General features: G+C 35.8%; 1 protein-coding gene across 3 annotated transcripts in view; it reads right to left on the reverse strand.

The window, feature by feature from the left end:
- The window catches only part of rdx (BTB/POZ and MATH domain-containing protein rdx), an 88,246-nt gene that overhangs the window by 13,585 nt on the left and 53,805 nt on the right, over positions 1-20,856 (reverse strand). For all 3 annotated transcript variants that reach the window (XM_018547236.1, XM_018547235.1, XM_018547234.1), the window contains one exon: positions 1,026-1,170. In XM_018547236.1, the coding sequence (XP_018402738.1) occupies positions 1,026-1,103 (78 nt within the window). In that variant the 5' untranslated portion in view covers positions 1,104-1,170. The remainder of the gene's footprint in view (positions 1-1,025; positions 1,171-20,856) is intronic.

The raw sequence follows: 20,856 nt of genomic DNA on the forward strand, positions 1-20,856 counted from the left end.
TGTAACACAGAACATTAAACAAATAATAGATGTGCTTTCGTTCGTAAAGAATTTCATTTCAGCACAAAAAACATTTTTGAATTAAGAATAATACAAGTTTCTTCACACTCTAGAAATTCTTTGTAAATTTTTTACGCAAGAACAAAATAGAATTCCTCCAAATCGATCTATTGTTAAATCTGTTATCTAATTTAAATCTTTCTGAGAGAATTCATGAGATTAGCATAATTTTTAGATGATTTGTTGTAGATTTAAAAAAATTCTCTCTATTTAAGAGTTAAATATTCCTATTTTATAATAACAAATGATTCTTCCTATTCAGCATAAGTCGAAGAGTATAATGGCATTGGATTCAGAAATCTTTTTTTTCTATGGGTGTATAAATATTCTTCAATGCGTGATTTTTAGAAATGCAAATTTAGAATTCATTATCTTTTATTTATTAGGTATTCGTTTCTGATTGTATTCACGACGATCCGGAAATAAGTTCTTCGATTCGACATCGAGTAAACGTAAACCATGCATGTATAGGAGGACGACACAAAATTGTATCTTGTCTGAGAATACATTATCTTAAAAACAGCTAGCATCCAGAAGAACACAATTCAGAATTTATACTCTACTCAACAGTAATTTACGAACGAAGGACAGTAATTGCAGACGTTTATATCTACCAGATTATTTTCTCGGGGACGTCAGACTAAAAATATTCATTTAGCCTGTCTTAAAATTAATTCCATTATCGTAACATTGTTATGTACCTAAAATTGCATGTACATTGTAAGCGGTGCAAAGTTTTCAAGCAAGGTCTCAATTTAGATTAAAATGATAAAATCGTCGACAGCGATATAAAATAAGCGATAAATAATAATGTAAATATAATGATGTAATCCGCCATGTCCCGTCTCTAGCAATTTCCGCCGCTCACGGTGACTGGGTGAATTTCGGGCGCAGGTGAATCGATCGCTAAACCACGGCGGAGCGCCGGCGGAGGACAATGAACCACCACCAACGACGAAACGTACCTGCGTGTAACACCAGTTCTCGGCCACGGGGGTGTTCACTTCCGGCGGTGGCGGGCTCGGGACGCGGCTCACCGCCATACTACTGCTGCTGTGCAGGTTCGAGCTGACCCGCGACGTTTGACCCGCACAGTCGCTCACCGCAAGTCTGTAACAGGCAAGAAAAAAGAGAAACACATTATCGTCCGGTTAATTCGGCTGGATGGATACCGAGCGACAGCTTCGAGTCATCCCGCCACGCGGCCCCCGTCCGACAGAATGTCGTTAATTGTGCGCGCGTGTTTGCATTACGTCACGGGGGTCGTCGACCCCTCTTCATATTTCTGGACGTACGCCGGGACGGAGGAGCTTATTGGATCGGCTCGTAATGCACGGAAACCTGCGTTCGACACTCGCAAAACGGTATTGCGATGTGGCTATAATTGAACCCCGCGAATCCCGCGGATTCGACGTGAGCGATATCGGATGGAAAATTAATTCCCGGGACACTGTCGAGCATTCGATACTATTTCGATGCTATTTCAGTAGCACTTGCAAGAGAGATACATGACTTTTATATTAAATATATTTACGAAATTATAGAAATAAGAGACTAAAGTAGGAAGCAAGAAAATTTAATTGTGGAAGAGGAAAAGTCCTTTTAACTCAAATGGAAATAAAGAAAGGCTATATATATCCAGCAGTATACGTCGCGATAACGAGTCAAAATGATGGTAAAAAGAATCATAATGATTCTTAAAGATGATTAAAATGATTAGAAAAATCATTTCGGAGTTATTTAGATGTTATAATAACCAGTCTGAGTACATGCATATTTTTATATTTAGGAGAAAAATAATACGAAATAAAATTATGAAGAAAAATAATTTTGCTATGAATGCAAAAAGTTTGCAAAAATTCATTGTCCAATTTGTTTGCTGTTTAGATTTGCATATTTGACAAATATTTTGCATTTGTTGCACATAATTTTTGTAGCAAATATAAAGTATTTATTACACCTGCAAATAATTTTGCAATCCTTATATTCGCAGCAAATATTTTCTCTCCGTACTATATTACGTGAGCTTCCTGTATCATTCTGTTCGTTGTATTTGTTATATATGCGTAACAAAGACACTTTGTCTCACGATGACGAATTCCCTTCGAGCGCGACCCGACTCAGTTGTTTGAATTACGAATCTCTTAAAATCGAGTTCTCTGGAGAAAAAGTCATCACGAGAGCCGTAGAGGAAGACGAGAGGAGGGACAGAAAGAGAGACGCGGGAGAAGGAAGAGCAAGGAGGAAGGGTACGTAGGACACGCGATAGCGCTCACGTGCGGTGCCAAGTACGGAACTCGCTTGGAAGGCGAGCCAAGTACGTTAGCCTTGCAGGTTCATCGGACGCTATCGGGCGACCCGACCGACCAGGAAACGGGAACTGAATCGAATGAACTCTTGGCGAGTCCACCTGGCTCTCGCGGTATGAAGAGATTCGCGCTGCTGCTGCGCCGAAGGCACTTCTTTTTCACGAGGTGAGCTCTCGCCACAGTTACAAGTAATAAAAATAATGAAGAATAATGGCAGCCAAAGTATGATAAAATTCTTATTGTTTATTATTGTTGGCAAGTCGAGAGAATGTCTCAGAATCATTGCAGCCTAAAGTTGAATAACAGATGCCTCGAGCAACTTATCAATATTTCCTCCATTAAGGCCTAGTTTTTCATTATCTCGTTAACTTGTGGTAAAACTTAACCTAATATGTTTCACTCAATCAGTTTCATCCATGATATCATTATAGATGAAATCCATTGAATAAAACATTAGGAGGTTAAGCGTAACCACAACCACTAGATAATGAAAAATTTCCTTAAAATAGGAAAAATACAAAAGTTTTGATCATAATTACGATAGTAACTGATAAAGAGATGACAAAACCTGCAAAATGCCGAACAAGATAAGCTTATTTGAAAGAATGGATTGAATATTTAATAGAGGTGTGAGAATAGTTCGAACCATGTACCAATTCTTGTACATGCGAGTACATTCACGTATCATCGTGCCAATTATCATTGAACTCTATTGGCTATATTGAAAAGACAAAGAATCTCAATGATTTTTTATTACGAATGATTTATACATTTATAAATTCAGCGAAGAACTAAAAGAAATAATCATTAAAGAAACACTAGTTGACTTGAATACAGACAGTTATATAATATTAATGTCAGAAATAAGACGTCTATTTTTTTATTAGACACCGTCTTTTTAAAACACTTTTGTCATATTGTTTAATTTTTTATAATATTACAAAAATTGAAAATAATTTATTTTCTCGTTTATTGAAAAATATTTGAAATATATATATGTTATTAAAAATACTTTTAAATTAGTTTCTACAAATAAAAATTCAATTAAAATTTGATTTATTTCAAATTTAATTCAATTAGACCTCACATTTTAGTTTTTGAAAAATTGCTGTTAAAGTTGGATATCTGATAGCTGTAGATTAAGTATAAGAACTTTGGCTCGTAAGCAGTGAAGAAGCGTGGCTAATAATGAAATAAAAAGCCTTCCGTTCCAGAAAATACAATGAATCCCCCACAGACAGTTCTGCTTCCTGTTTTAATTGAAAATTCGGGAAACGTATAACGAATCGAGTGATGGCGCATCCGGCGTTACCGTATTATTATGTTGTCAGGATTTCCCGATTTTTTCTCTCGCATAGCGTACTTTCGTACGGCAAATTTCTCCGATTTCGCGAGAAAGAGAGAAGGAAAGAATCACGTTGGGACTCGGCTTTTCGAGCGAATCGCGTTCTCCGTTCGGTCATTCGTGCGTTCGACGCGCCGTAACTTTCACTTCCAACGTTGCAGTGTACTCCCACGTTGCTTTTGCACTAGATATTACCGAAGGCATCGCCAGATCGAGCGGGAGGAGAGTCGTTATTCAGGGCAAAAAGACAGTAGGAGGGGGGTGAGGCGAGAGAGAGAGAGAGAGAGACGAACGATTTTATCGTAACTCCGTCGCTCCGTTTTGTGAGAAAGCGTTCGTGGCTTGCTGTTAGAAAGTATAAGCGGAACAGCAAGATGTTTCGCCAATGAGAGGAAATGTTAGACGCGCAGGTGTCATTCAAAATATATAAATCTATGAAATTAATTATTTCTTAAGAAAAAAACTAAACTACGGCAAGCAGAAAAACTGTTAGATTTTTCTAAATCAAATAAATATCACAATAAATACGTAATAAATGTAGATCGAGTGAGCGAGACATCAAGAATGAACGTGGTGTGTTGTTCAGATATTGCATTATCGTTAACAAAGATCATCTCTTTCTGAGAAAAGGTTATATTTTTTAATCCTACTTCATCGAAAATATCGAGGGCAGAAAAAGGCAGGATTCTTTTTTTCCCCTGTTACTTTATCGCTTTAAAGAATCGAGTTTAGAGGGATGCGGACCCCAGATCGATATCTCTCTGTCAAAGCGATCGAGATATTCGATTCAGCTTACGCAGGCGTGGGTCGGACACTTCGGAGAGTTCAGGGGAAAGTAGAACGAAGCCCCACAGCACAAGCGTTGGTGAAAACGAGGAAGTTAGGTGAAAACCGTCCACAGCACGTCGAAATCACGTAATTGCAGTGCCTGCGAGTGCGACACCACGGTTAGCTTTCTTGCCAAATAATCGTCGTGATTTGCGCCATCTCGAATATATTTCTATCCTGCCCACCCAGCGCTGTTTATTAAATGTCATCGCGTCTCGCGTTTTTCATTTCCGCGAGAAAGCAACCCTCCGCCGGGTCGTTTCCCTACGCTCTTTTCAACGGCGTTCTTAATTTAATCCCTGTCCGTACTTGTCTTTGTCTCGACGCACTTTGTCTGCAGCCGTCTGCTGCGTTATCTCGTTTGCGTTTTCACTTTCCGTGCTGAAAAATACGCGCGTTTATCTTTCGCATGTCACTCTCTCTCTCTCTCTTTCTTCCTTTTTTTTCTATGAGCACACAGCATAATTATAATTACAATAAAATTATATTCCATTCATTTTATATATATATATATATATAATAGAAGATGAAAGATACATTTATGGTATCTTTTTTAATTCAACATTCCAGTATTTTTCCAATAATTTAAGTCGTTTTTAGCGCTTGAGAGGATGCTATCTTAAAGCGCGTAATAAACTAAATGTCTCTCTCTCTCTCTCTCTCTCTCTATTTCGCGTAAATATCCCCAAATGAATTGTTTTTGAGTTGCCGATGATTTTATGTTTCTCCGATAATATATGATTGAACGAGCTCCGTCACGTAATTATTGATAAGGACGACACGAAGGTTGGCGTGATACCGCGTCGCGTCAACCGATGAGGTTGCGTTTTCGATGAAAATGTATGCTGCTTTTCTGCATGCGAACACATAACGCAGCCTGAGGGAATCGGCGAATTCCCTACCCGTCTGTCCTCGCTCGTCACGCTCGTCACAAACGAATTTAGATCCCGCGTCGATACTTATCTCTTATGGCGACTCGGTATGCTGTATAATTAGGCGCATTTATATATCTCCATATATGATTCATCCGGTCGTTTCGTAAGACCGGCAGGCAAGCAGGTAACGTTCCATCGCTGACGCGACACGTGCGCGCGAGCCCAGCGACGCTCGCAGAAAAAAGCGATAGAAAAAGGAAGTCTCAGTGTCAAGATCGGAAGGTCGCGGAGGCGACCGAGTGCAACGCGGCGCGAGGCTAAAAATATCTGCCGCCTTACGATTATCACGATTACGCGTATAGCTCGCATCAGTGTATAACCACGATGACGATTGTTCGCGACGAGAAATCACGAGAACAACCTCGCTTCGGTGTTTCGACATTGAACAAATAATTCGTATGAGAAATAAACATCAATTTTGCAAAATTTTCCGACTATTTCATTCAGACGTCTATTTCAAAAAGTGTCGAGTAAAATTGAGTAGCCAATGTGAAAAAGAGATATAAGTATAACATATACCATTCAAATGATATAAGTAGATAATATCATTAAAAATTTAGGATCTTTGGATTCCTTGATTGCTCCCTTAACTTCTTGGTTACAAATTAAGCAGTTTAAAAATGTGCTAAAATAGAATTGCAAATCCTATAAAATCAAGAGAGAAAAATGAATTTAACTGCAAAAGAAGTTATCTCTTGTAGCTGCAAAATCAAACGAGTACATTCTACTTTATTAAATAAAACATTTATTTCTTATACATATGTTTTCTTAAAATAATGAATTTTTCAGATTTGTAAAGCTGGCACCCCCAAATGCGAATTTTGATAAAATTAATATCGCATATTCGATTGTCCACCATTTGTCCACATTTGTCCCAAAAAAATTTTTGTCCACCTTTAAAAAAGATTTTTAATAAATAAATAAAAATTCTAACACCCCCATGTGAATCATATTCTTCCGAATTGTACGGGATTCGATTATCTACCATGCGTACGCGTTCGTCCACCCATAATTTTTATTTGTCCACCTTTAAAAAAAAGTTATAAACAAATTAATGTTAAACAATTTGGCACTACATACGTAAGTGCGTTTACTTCATAATTAGATAAGAGATTCGATAGTCCACCATGCGCAAGCGTTTATCTACCCATAATTTTCGTTTGTCCACCTTTCAAAAAACAATTATAAACAAATTAAATTATTAACTGTTAAGCATATTGTAATAATAATTGCTCAAAATTCCACAATCATAGTGTTATACATCTAGACTATAATAATTAATTATAGTTTTATAGATCGAGTTTCTTTTCTTATCTAATGGATATTTTTAGCATTCTTAATGATCATAAAATATAAAAACAATTGGTTCTTTTTTTAAATTCTGTGAGAGACAAACAATATTGATCCTCTTCCTTTATGTGTGATGTTATTGATAAATATGTAATATACGCAACTTGGCAGTGGAGAGACAGATGCTGTAATACTCCAATATCAAGGAGAGAGAATTGAATTTCGGTTTACCGAACGTTTCCTCTGCAGAGACACGTGGCTGTATATGTATACTAGGACCTTGATGTATTGACAACGATAATATACAGCCTTGACGCTATTACACAGCTCATTTGACATTCCCCACCATTACGTGCCGCATCGCTTTTCCTCCAATTCTATGTACATACAGTGTTATTTCACTCCTTATACCTTTTCTCTCTCTTCCTGTTATTCTATTTATTATACATCTTACCTATCGAGCCATGCGATACTTCGTAGTAAAATAGCTATTAATGGAATTGATAACAATTATCAGAGAAACGAACTAATCATTTTTAAAATAGAAAGTATATTCTTCATCAATTTTAAGTTCTCAAACATCTTCATTTCTCTCTTTGTTGTCGTAGTTCTGCATAGGAAAAAGAAAGCACCATTCCAGAATCTAAGACCCTGGTGATGCTTTATCCCACGGAAATTCATCAAGAGGAAAAAAAAAAAAGAGAAGAAGATCCAAGGGAGGTCTCGCTCGACGAGACGAAGCGGAGTCGAAGAAACCGCACGCTGTTGGTCGATTTTCGCAGGAAAGTCAGTAGACAAGACGCCGCGGAGAAGAGGGGCGGAGTCAAGGTTGACGGTGCTCGGCGTAAGCCGGAGTGTGTGATAAGACAAAGGCTGACTCTCTTCAAGGGCGCCGCGAGCAAGCGAGCGAGCGCGTGCACACCAAGTGCCTCGCGACTCGCCTTCGCGTTTTGCACACGCCGACTTGTCGCTCTGCCGAGGACAGGCGATCGCTCGCTCGTTCACTCGCGAGGAAGATGCACCGGGGTGACGGGATGGACGGCCGGCTGGTTGGTTGGTTGGTCGGTTCAGCCTCGCGGGAACCAGTCCGGCCGAGCCCCGGAGCGCACCGTGGTAAACAACCACACGGAGCAAGAATCACAGATGCCGTAACACGCGGGGAGAGGACGGGGAGAGGACGGGGCGAGGGGAGGGCACGCAGCGGTTGCAACGAGACGGTTGTAGTCGGTTGCATCGACCGCGGTGTGTCTCCAGAGAGGTGATAAGGAATCTATATGTGACGTGTTCGCATTGAGGATCGTATATCTGTACTGATACGGACGACACAACGCAAATATGAACATACGCGATACTTTATAGTTATCGCACTATCCTTCGACTCTCAAAATTAAATGCTTCGAATATGACGAGGTGTTTCGTCGAAGATTTAAATTTAAATTCAAATGAATACATATTCATGATGAGAAAAGTATTCGGTTGAGAGAGTCGTGATTATTACATAGTAAAATAGTTATCGTTATTATTATTTAATTTATTAGTTGTTATTAATATGATTGCAATAATAACTACAAAAATGGAATTCTTAAAGATAATAACTTTTTCATACAATTATAGTTACAGCAAATACTTTTCTCTAAATGTATAAATCTTATATAAGAAAACAAGGAATTATTTAACATTTTTTTGCTACACAGTTGGAAAAATTCTATTAATTTAACGCAAGATAATATGTTACAACACAAACATTACGTAAAAATTAACACTGTAGCACTTCGACACACATGATGGGAGTAATTATTTTTTAAATGAGTCGGTTTTGAAATACAGTTCTATAGATTAAAGTTGCAATATGAATAACACAAATTAAATTGACAAGCAATTTAATATTATTGATGCTAATAAGCATCTTTAAAATATTGCAAAAAATTTCACCTGAGACAGGATTCAAAGAACCTGGATTTCCTGAATTCCACGCGAGCTTAATATTTTTCACAATAAATTAGTTTTTTAAAATGTGGTTATTATCATTAATAATATTTAGATTGCTTATCAATATTACTATTTAAACTTCGGTCTAGGATTGTGTTTCAAGGCTGACAAATAATCGGCGCTCAGTTCGCTCTACAAAAATATATCATTAATAATAATAAATATATATCATTGCACACGAAAATTAGCTTTGATCGAAACGACACTGCTTACTCATTTGTATTTCATATTTCATCAATCAAGTTTCACTCAATATTATATATTTCTTCAACAAAATTAATATTTATAATGTTACATAAATTAATGCGTACTTCATCTTTTATATACATTTATCATAGAATTTATTTTAACTATATTATTTTTGTATTTATTTATTAAAAAATAAATTTAACGCTAAGAATTGTTAAGTATCAAAGATATTCAAATAATACAATTACGTTATAAATTAATACTCAATATGTTAAAAATTCAACGCAATATTTTAACAAGGACCACTTCTAACACAACACAAAATGTTTTTTTACTGTGTATTAAAAAAAACATCAAATATTTAACCATCAATATACGTACATAATGCCACAGTGGTTATTCACGTTTAATATGCAGCTTATCTGTTCGTTATTTCAATTTTTAAAATATTCGTGGCACGCAATAATAGGTATCGAATGGAATATCGGAAATTTTTGCTTTCAATATCCGATCGAAGAACATCCGCTCGTTCAAATAATTGCACAATAAACCGAAGTGGCAAATCGCTGAATTTTCGCGGCTCTTATATATTAAATTATCAAACTTCTAAAAGTGCGTTACGACTAAAGTTGTTATTCAGAGGGGAATTACTAAGAAAGTGACGGAGAATTCGTTATTATCTGCCAGTCGCAGCAAATTTCCTTTCTTTGTTCATGCATTCCTGCATGATGCATAGTGACTAACAACGTTACAAGGCATTTACGACAAAATTGAGTTAATGGAACAGTTCTTCGAGGTAAAATGGAGAAAACCGAAAAGAGACGGGGGAAAAGAGGGGACCAATTAGTCGATATTATCGCGATATTAATATAATAATAATACAAGTAAGTTTACTGAAGAATATTTAGTTAAAAATTTAGCTAAATGTAGATCTAAAAATAATTTTGTCGAACCATCAAAATAATTTTTAGATTAGTAGGAATTTCAAGCATGATAAGCAATGCTGCAAAAAGTTTTGGCATTCTAGCGATCATTCTAAACGTCCCATATAATAATTTTTATGGTTCATCACACAAAATTATTTTCAGATTTGTTTGTAACTAAATTTTTAGATTCTTGGGTAAAATCGGTTTTGCGTGTAGCAATGCATATTAACATAGTGTTTTAAAGTAAATTAACGCACAAGCACTTATCTTCTGAACTCGTAGTTTTGTTTTTTTTTTAGAATTTACTTATGTTAGGTACTGTTCTCGATGTGCTGCATCGCCACACGTTGTATTCGTTTGCGGCGTACCGATTCAAGGTTCACGGTTACGATAAGAGGCGTGTACGAAGTTCTCCCCGCACAAAGAGTATACGATGACGAATGTCGCTTCGCACGAACGAAATAAAGAGCGACAAAATAAAGATTCTCGACATTTATGCGCAAATTATGTATAATTTTTCTCTGGCTGGGATGATATTTTTTTCCAATAAATTCTTTACAGTGTTTGAAAAATGTTTATCAGTATTATTAAATTTTTTATTAATTTATTATAATTGGTGATATTGTTATTCTAGTTTAGGACTGTATATCAAGATCGATGTGCAATTTTTTTTTAACTGGAAATTGTACGTATTGAATTTTTCGTTTATGAAGGAATATTTTTCAATTGATTTTTATTTACGATTTTTTTTAATTTTTTTTTATTGCAATCGAACAAGTAAATAATTGCAAAATAAGTTGTTTCATGGTGTAACACCATGAAATATAAAATTACATGCTGCGATAAATGAATATCTTCTCGGTATAACGACTGTTAACGACGGTGTAACAATCATCAACGATAATTCGCAGTGCGCTTCAATGCAAATCAATTTCCTAATTGGAATTCAGGCTACGATGCTTTTGTCACGCAGATTTTGGAATTCAAGCTGCGATGCTTTTATTGTGCAGGAAATAATGAAAATATCGACAAACTGTTGCGATAACTATTAATGTAGTTAAATAATTCGCATAAATTGTTGAATGAAGCGGCTCTTTTGTCGTAGAACGTACTTAAATATTTACGCACTCTGAAATGAAAATATTAATGAATTAATATTAAATGAAAATATAATATCGATAACGTTAATTTTTTAATAAACGTCGTGATTTGAAAGGAAATTTAACTAAATTGCATACTAAATTCAATCACATTAACGCGTATCGCAACAGATCATCAATATATTTTTAGCATAATAAAAATATTATAATCTAAATTTTTATCGGAAAATTGATTTGTACACCGCGATGGTCGCTGAACTGTTGTTAATAAACTGAAAGAGGGAACATTCGTAATTTTATATTTCAGAATACTTGCAATCAACTCATTTCACACATCAATATTTTATATTATATTATATGTATAACACACACATTATAAAAATATTATTTTATGTTTCAATTCCTTTAAAATTTATTAAATAGTTAAAACACGTATTGCCGATTTACATTATTTTCTAGATTATGCACTTCAGAGAGGAACGAATTTTTGAAGTTAGAAAAAACAATTTAATTTGTTATTTTTTTATATTTAAATAATTTATGGCAATTTTGATATAAAGGAAAAAGAATAAAAAAGGGAAAACTATTGTGTAGTATGAGTTCATTATCGGTGATATTAGAAAGAAAGGTATAAACACTTCTGAATAGGTTAAGAATAATGTTTCTGAATACATCAGTCTCTTTTAAAATTAATGATATATACACACACACACACACACACGACAAAACCGAGCAGATTGAAATATTTTGCTGCAGTTATAATTTTCCTCGTGCAATTTATCTACAAACTTTTCATAAATATTCAATATGCCGACCGCACGAGACAAAATTGTCCACAGAAAGTGAAGCTCTTCACATTCACAGATTTCTTTAACGAATGTCTGTTCTTCTCAATGTGGCTACCGGATTAAGATGAAAGATGCTTTCGTGAACGAAGGCACGGATCTTCTTCTGGCACGAACGTTCGTCTTTCTAGGGCCGAAGGATTGCTTTTCTTTGGGATCTACACAAGGGGAGAGAAGCTCCCTGGGACTCGACTCGTTTCTAACAGGGGCCAGTGCCCCGGTACGTGGGATATACCGGACGACCTTGGGCCTCACGGCCAATTTGCGAGGTCCGTTCCCTGCAGATGCGCCCTTACGGCCGTCTTATTAGCCACGAAGGATGCCCGAGCCACGAAAGAATACCCTTGGATTATGTCCTTTAAATATCTCGGGAAAAGAAATCGTGACTTCGCACACAGTGAACAAAGGTTTTGTTTAGTCTGTGTAAAGTCATGACCTGTTCAATATTTAACAATCGGATCCCATCCACCGACGCGTTTAACTTTAACTATAGTTTAACCGTTTATCGTCTGTCTTTTTCTCTCTCTCTCTTCTATTCTATTTCTCTGTCCCTAAACTATAATATGGGCTATGTAAACCTCATACAATGTTATTTCGTTTTACGATTTAATGATATTCGCGGACGTCGTATGTATAATATTGCGATAGTTGCCGTAGCTCTCTTATCATTTCGGTCGTATCTTAACCACACGGTTTGCATTTCTCTCTTTTTCTTTATAATATTCTCCTAACAAAATTTATAGATTTCAAGACTAGCCTCGAGATTACATGAAGAATTTGATACATTCACAAGTGCACAACAACATTTTCTTATATACGATTCATTAAATTTTCTGTGAATCATTATGTCTTCTGCAAACGTAAAAAATATTGAATATAGATTAGTTATACAAATAAAAAGGTTAATTATAATACAAAAGAAAAATTTAATCGTTTAATAAAGTTAATTTAGACACATTGGATAATCAGAATATCATTAATAGATTCGTTTCGTTATTCATTCTGAATTCATAAAGGATATTCGTAAGATTAACATCTCATTGTAAATATAAATAATAGAATTCCGGTGTAGAAGTTTTGAAATGCCATCAAAACTTTCGCAGAAATATCAGATTTAAAAAAAAAAGTAATATCTTATTCATGAAAAATTTCCATACAAAAGCCAATAAATTAAAATTTGTATTGTTTATTCAATCATAAAATATTAAAAATCAATTGTGATTGAAATACAAAAATTAATATTAATTTTTATTGCGCATTTAAAATATAATTACATTAAAATATTAAATCAATTTCAATTTTATCTTTTCAGATTTTTTCCTTTACTTTTATTTTAAAGGTGAACTCCTTCTGTGAGACGCAGGTATTTAAATTTTAAATTGAGGAGGAACAAGAACTTTATTAATTGTATCAATAATTTGAAAATTAAGTACGAATTTTACAGAGGTAGAAATAAAAACCTTGCCAATTTGGCCTTCGATAGTGTATACACCGTTGTTTGCTTGTCGTTTGGTTGCTCAGCGATAACTTCGATAAGCTTTCGTATACTATGTACAGTTGCTTACGCAGCCTTTTTGCGTCGTTGACGTCTTCCCCCTTGCATTTAAGATTAACTTAACCCTTTCATAATAAATTTTGTTCATCATATTTTAATACCTGAATATATAAAAAGATAAATTGTGTGTTTTGACAATAATTTACTTAAAACAATATATTTAAATGTAAAGCATTTTCAAGTAAGTTGTTCGAAGCAATTTAAGGTGTACTGTGATCTATAATGTTCAGACGTAAAAATATAATCGCATAGCATCCGATTACGTCGATAGATTTTATTGGCCGTAAATAAGCGAGTGAGAAGAGACAGACAAGTTTCGCAATAAAATAGACGCAATAAAATACATTTTACAGCTAATCCATAACATCGACATAGTAAAATCGATACTTTAAATAATTACAAAAAGATTACATCAATAAGATGCGCATTAAATTGTAAATCAAATAGCTCTTTATATACAAAAGAGTAAACGAGGAAAATTAAAAAACATGTAATTTTCTAAAAGAATTCTCAAAAGTTCCGGTGCGTAGAAAAGTAATCTCTTGTAAATTAGTTTTATTGCTATCAGAAAACTAATCTTTCGTGTCTCAACTAAAAGGAATACGTAGATGAGATTCGACATAAGCTAAGAAAAGCGAAAGCGAAGACGATTTTCAAGGGGATCTTCCGTCTGGTTTCTTTATAATAGAAGTCGGGGATGAGAGAATGGGAGTTTTGAATTCCAAGGGATCCTTCGTCGCCCATTACGAAAGAGGGGAAGCAAACCCTCAAGGGGGACGTACGGCCCTGTACCCTTGAAGCCGAAGGTTGCCACCGAGGGACAACCTTCCTTCCTTCTCTCCCTCCGCCATGCTTTACCACCACCACCACTACCACCACCGCCATCATCGTATCCTCCTCCTCTTCCTTCTTTATATACTTGGCTTTATTTCATCGAGTCCCGGACATCGATTGGCCTCGGCTACCGTCTGCACGCGTGTGCGTATACATGTGCGTGTGCTACAGCTATAATAATATTCAAATAATTCCTCGAAACGTAAATCACGTACGAAAACTAACGCCATCGAGGTATCGCCGACGCTGGCGGGAGGGAAAAAAAAAAGAGAAAAAAAAAATCGGATCAAAAGATTTACATCGGCACTCCTGGAATAATCATGTTATCCTCGTCATCGAATTTCAGACGTTTATCAGAGAATCCTTGAAAGCCGTCGAGGAGAACGAGCGGGATGAACGAAAAGTTGTAGATTTTTCGTCGAAACTTCTGAAATAAAATCGGATCGCGACGATCGTATATATCCTCGCGACACCGATTTATCAAAACTCTTGATATCTGCGTTGCTAAATGATTTGTCAATAAAACCTTCGACTAAATTTAATACACACTCGATCAGAAGTGGAACGTCGTCGCGCGCTAATTGAGGTGACGTGATCGAGCAGAGAGCTGTAATCGATGTTATTCGGAATATGGACAGGTGTTTTAATCTACACGACAGTATCGTTGCGAGAGACGAGCAGTGTCGTGGCTAAATACACGTGCTGGTGCAGCGCGGGATAATAGTGTGCGGCGAACACTTACGTGCAATGCGCGCACCAGCTGTTCGCCAGGCACAAAGATACTCGAAGCCATTCCCAAGCTTTTGCATTCGCGCTGGCCGACGAGAAAATATTATGACGCAAACGATAACATTACCGCAATGCAAGGCCGCAGCTTTTCCGATTCGTCGTTCAACGTGACGCGAGCTGAACGCGCCTCCAGATTCCCCGCGTATATACGCTCTTATGTCGTTCGTAATACGACCGTGATTATGTAAATAAAAAAATGGGAGTAATTAATTATTAGTAATCTGAGCAGTAGGCTTTATTTCAGATGTGACGAAAATGAGCGCCTATAATTTTATAGTATTTTTTAAATATCTAATTAAATATAAGAATTCCTTATATTCGGTCAAAATGGATTTTAGCGCTTTAATATTCTTTGTGTGATGTCACATATTTGATTCTGCGCGCCGAAATAATCTCTTTTGGTGTCGAAATGTCGTCATGAGCAGAACCAGAGTAGTAATCATTACATTAACAAGCATTTTATTAAGGTTACAAGCAATTCAATAATCCTTTTTATGCTAATAAGCATCTTTTATAAGAATATTAATAATCAGACGTTAATGAGAATCTTAAAATCCACAAATAATTTACTGCGAAAAATATGTAAGAGTTCTCGTATTTAATTAGATTTATTCTCCCTCTCTTTCCTATATTTTTTAAATATAAGACATGCAATAATGTCGTAAACAACTATTATAAGCTATCTTTTGGTATTTATAATCTCAAATCTAAATCAAACGTCCAAAACTTCTTTAGCGCAATTCAGAAACGCATAAATAAAATGACAAATTAAAAAGTGTGAATAAAGTTATAAAAGTATATAAATAGTTAGAAAATTTTAATTAAATTTATAATACATAATTGTAGAAATAATAAAATATTTAAATGAAAATTCATATTAATGGTATAGTGAAAAGAATTCGTATTATCTAAAATTAGAGTATTAATGTCCTTATAATATTAGGTTGAACTCGAAAAATACTTTTTCGCCGTCGAGTTTAAACGTGGACGAGAAACTTTTGATTGGACACGTATGGAAGGGGACAAGCGACCCGCGCTAATTGCGCTCAATAAAGTTCGTTACGCAGGCAATCCTGACGTTGGAATATTTCCCGCATTAATCCCCCGCTATCCAGCATGATGCTTTTTAATAAACGCAAAAACGTTACCTGACCGGCAAGGTAAATCCTCGGGATCAATCGCTACCGGCATTGGCGACCAAGCAGCGAGGAATTAGAGATAAGCTGCGAAATGATTGATGGATACGTCCGCTATAGTTACTACAGGTAACCACGGCCTTGCCGCAGTCTGTTTCGCCGTGAATGATTTTCCTTTCATGACGTTAAAGGCGCATCAATGCGTTTCCTTCAACGAGATTCAGCGCTTCGACCACCGGCAAAATATACAGCGAATGATAATCCTATGCAAATCACACCTGCATTTCCTTGGAAGTTGTCCCTCGCATATGGCTATGGGTTTTTATTGCTGGCCAAGTGTCCACGTTATGTGCACATACGAATGAAAGCAAATAAAATCGTTGTCCTCTCCCCGCAGAAAAGTGCACTGTAACTGTAACTGAGGGAATGCCAGAAGTCATTTCCGTGACGTGGCAGCCAAGAATCGTCAAGGAATTAAGTACTCGGTAGAAACGGTAGAAGAAACATGCCTGACTAAAAGGCACCTGTACACTTCGGCCAGCCGTAAATCTCCGGCGCGATAGGAGAGAAGGTCACGACGGGAGCTGCGGGCGCAAGTAACTACAAGGAGATACGGAAATGCACACAGGTAGCCGAGGCAACAATGTAAAAGACGCAGAGGTGGTACAAAACAGTGGCTGTATGATATAAGCTGCGTGAAAAGCTACATATATTATATCTCAAAAGAGAGTATGGCACTTCCAAACTTAGTATTTTATCTAATACTTACTATCTATAATTAACATTGATGCAAAGGGTCGCCATTAGGATTAGGAGTCTTACTTTGAAAGTAGTCACTTACTCGGAGTGATCTTTACACTCTAACAGTGAGAAAAGAAAATTTATAATCAGTTTTCCTAATTGATAAATTTATCACTGTTGTTTATATATATTTTTTTACTTTTTAAGAAAATATTGAGTAAATTTGTGTAACAATCAGAATATAGTAAATAGCTAAAAACACGTATTTTATTTTAAAACTTAAAACTGGTCCATGTTAAAATTTTGAATATTTCAGTATTAAATAACACAATGTACAATATTTGTCTTATTTAAATATTTTGTATTAAATTAGTATTCAACATTTCTTTGTGCTAAAATAATACAATTCATGAACAAACAATATAAAAATGTAAATTCTAAGAGATAAATAAATAAAATATTTTAACTTAACATATCATAAATGTTAAATTTACTGAGAAATATATTTATAATATAATATAAATATTCATTTTATTGAAAAGGGGTATATGCTTTTATAATTTCCTTACAAATTGTGTCAGTGTTATATTTTAGTATTATTTCCTAACACATATATTCATCTCAAGTTAAATTTTTAGATGCAAACACGTGAAATGTGTTAAATTTAACACGAATTTTCCGTTTAAGTCATTATTCTCAGGTTAATGCGCCAATTCAATCAATGTTAAAACAATCTAATAAAAATATTTTTTATCATTCAAAAATTTATCAATGTAACGCTACATAATACATATAGTCGGACAATGACATTCCGACAGTCAGAAAACTAAAATACAATATTTTACTTTTTGAATACGAAATAATCGCTGAACAATACGGATAAGCGCAAAACTTGAAATCTAATTAAAACTGTGCAAATTATCCATTATATGTTCTAGCGCGGATTTTAAACAGTTTCATTAAAACATTGTAGATTCATGCGTTAGCTCTAAATTCTAAATTACGCGTCGACATTTATTGTAGACCTCACAAAATTGTGTGTATATGTGTGTGGAATCTGTGTTATAAACTTTATATAATATATTTTAACAAGTTGCCTACCTGACAAGTTTCGTACGTCTTAACATATATATATAGTAAAATTTGCATTATAAGCATATATACTAAAATATTATATGATTAAATAAGATTGTATCCTCATGAATGCACTTTTCATTTTATGTTCAACTTTTTTTTGTATAACACTGTTGTATAACTGTCTGAATTGGTTATTTTAGAAACCCCGTAAATGAGAGTTGACAAAATTTCACATTCTTTCAAGCACAATCCATGCTAGATTGTTAAAAAAAGGTATTTTTTACGAAACAAACTAGCAAAAGCTGAACTTTTCTATTAAAAGCAATAAAATAAATAGAAAATTTTATTATCGAAACTCTCCAATTTAGTATTCTAGTCTCACTATTCTAGTTTAGCGTCAATCCAGTAAATGTGTTTTCCAATTTAAGCTTTATTCGAAATAAAATCAATAATAGATTAGAAATCGACGAAACAAATAAATTGGTTTATTGCAAGATATTGAATGGTAAACCCGATTGTAAATATATAAAAACATTTTTATTTTGTTGCTATGCTCCAAAATTTTTTTTAATATATAAAAAAAAAGATTTTATCACAAAATATCTTGTATTATTGATTCGTTTTTTTGTCTTTAAATTATCGTGATTTGCTAATTAAAATAAAAATTTATGCTTTCTGCATAAACTACGTAAATATATTTTTTAATATTAATCGTAATATCATATACATATAATATTAATCATTTTTATCATTTTTACCCGTTCATTCCATTGTGTATAAATTTTGATTACACGCACAATTCTAATTTTTACAACTGTAGTACTAAAAATAATTAAAAATATGTTATTTCCTTGATAATTTCCTAATTTCCCTAATTTCTAGTTTTGTGACAACTTTGGTGAATAAAATTTTGTTATCGAGATAATTAACTTTGCAAGCATGGAAGCGGGAGGTGATTGCAGCAGTTCTCACAATTACAAATAATTTTTGCATTCGCGGGAAGGACGTAGCAGTGTCAAGGACATTTATCGCGCGTGGCTCTAAAAATACAAAGTCCTGAAATCGTGATCGATGTAAGAGAAACGGGAAGAGAAGCGATGCTAGATTCGTCTACAGTCCCGTGATTCATCGTCTTCGAATGGAGCCTCGTGGAAGTGCGCAGGAAGCAATGACTAACGGTAGTAACGAGATCATCCTATTGACGAAACTGGAAATACTGATTTCCGTAATGTACACGGTAGCGTGCAATTATAAACACGTCGATATTACACCACGATAAATTGGCGATACGCGGTTCGCGTAACGGTCAACGCAATTTACACGATCGCGTGTTTATTTCGAAACCGTAAACTCGTAAACGAAAATATTAAACAGATCCTATGACTTTCAACTTCATGAATAATCCTACAGCCCATATCGGCTATGGTTCGATAAGAGTAGATAACGAAATATAAAATGGCAGCGGAGCTTCTTTGTTTCGTCATGGTGTATCGAGGGCACATTGTGTGTGCCTCAAAAAAATTATGGCCCGTATTCAGAACGCGCTCACAACAATGTTAGCGCTCTAACATGCTATAATTTACGTTACGCATACTATAGAATTTCAGAGATAAAAGCGCGTTCTGAATACGGACCTGTTTCTCGATTTCCAGCAAATTTTATCATCGTTTAAAAAATATATTGGAATAACGCTTTCAATAAAAGAAGTCGCAGCAAAAAATGTATCACGAGGGAAAGGTCAAACGAGAGCGAGGTGGTATTTGTTTCATTTACATTTGGAAATGAACATTTGAATGTAAAGTTTATCGCGCGTAGCTTTTTGTATACTGAATTTTTATCATATTACCTACAAATGTCGTTTCATATCACAATTAAAATCTCAATTTGTTTTGCGATAGAAGTGCTTTCGTCATTGCTCCAAGTTTAACACTAATCGTTTAACATTATAAATATGAGAATCCATGATATTAAAACATACAATAGATTTTCAGAAGTAAATACCTGGTATTGAGGAAAAGCTTTCGATAAAAAAAAAGAGACGAATATTGATTAAATATTCGGGCCAGTATTCATAATCCAGTCTTATATTTAAGACCATCTTGTACAGTCCAAGATATCGTGAACCAACCAGTCACACAGCCATCGTATTAGCATCTTAAGACGATTTTGAAATAAAAACAGACTACGAATACACCGACCATAGAAACCGAAACGTTTTCTGGCCGGGGGAACAGAATTCCGCTTTCATTCGGCGATGTTCGCCCCGACCGAGAGTCCTCGTCGCGTGACGAGTCCTCGCGAGTCCCCATCAACGAACGAATAAATGAAGGAATAAACGAACGAACGAACGAACCGAAGGGAAGGCACGACACAACGCCGGGGAACGTTTCTACATTCGAATTCCATCGAGTCGCGCTCTCGGCGTTCACGGTCGGACGTGTCTATATGAAAGCAGGCAGAATCGCCGAGCCGTGACGAAGCCCACATCAGGCAGCCTCAGGAAGGTCGGCGTCTAACGTAAAAAGGTGTATTCACCTTGATTCGCGCTCCTTCGCTCGCGACTTGACCAAGAACTTTCCAGTCGGCCGGCGCGAACACGAATCGCGGCGACTATGGGGGAGAACCATCGGACGGACAAAAGAATGAACGGCCGCTCTATCCTCGTCGAAGGGACGACGCGACGACGGGTCGTTGACCGTGCCGCGTCTTCATCGAGGCGTATTTTAGATTCTCGCGGATCTCCCTATATAGCCCCGGTAATCGAGCAAGTTTTCGAGACCTAACCCGCGCCCCCCTTCACGGGGCTAAAATGCGCGGTCTAGATTCTATTGCCTCTCTCAATTCGACATTCTGCCACGCGTTGTCTCTCTCTCTCTCTCTCTCTCTCTCTCTCTCTCTCTCTCTCTCT

This window comes from Cyphomyrmex costatus, unplaced genomic scaffold (genome assembly GCF_001594065.2).
Source record: "Cyphomyrmex costatus isolate MS0001 unplaced genomic scaffold, Ccosl1.0 scaffold61, whole genome shotgun sequence".
Taxonomy (NCBI): Eukaryota; Metazoa; Arthropoda; class Insecta; order Hymenoptera; family Formicidae; genus Cyphomyrmex; species Cyphomyrmex costatus.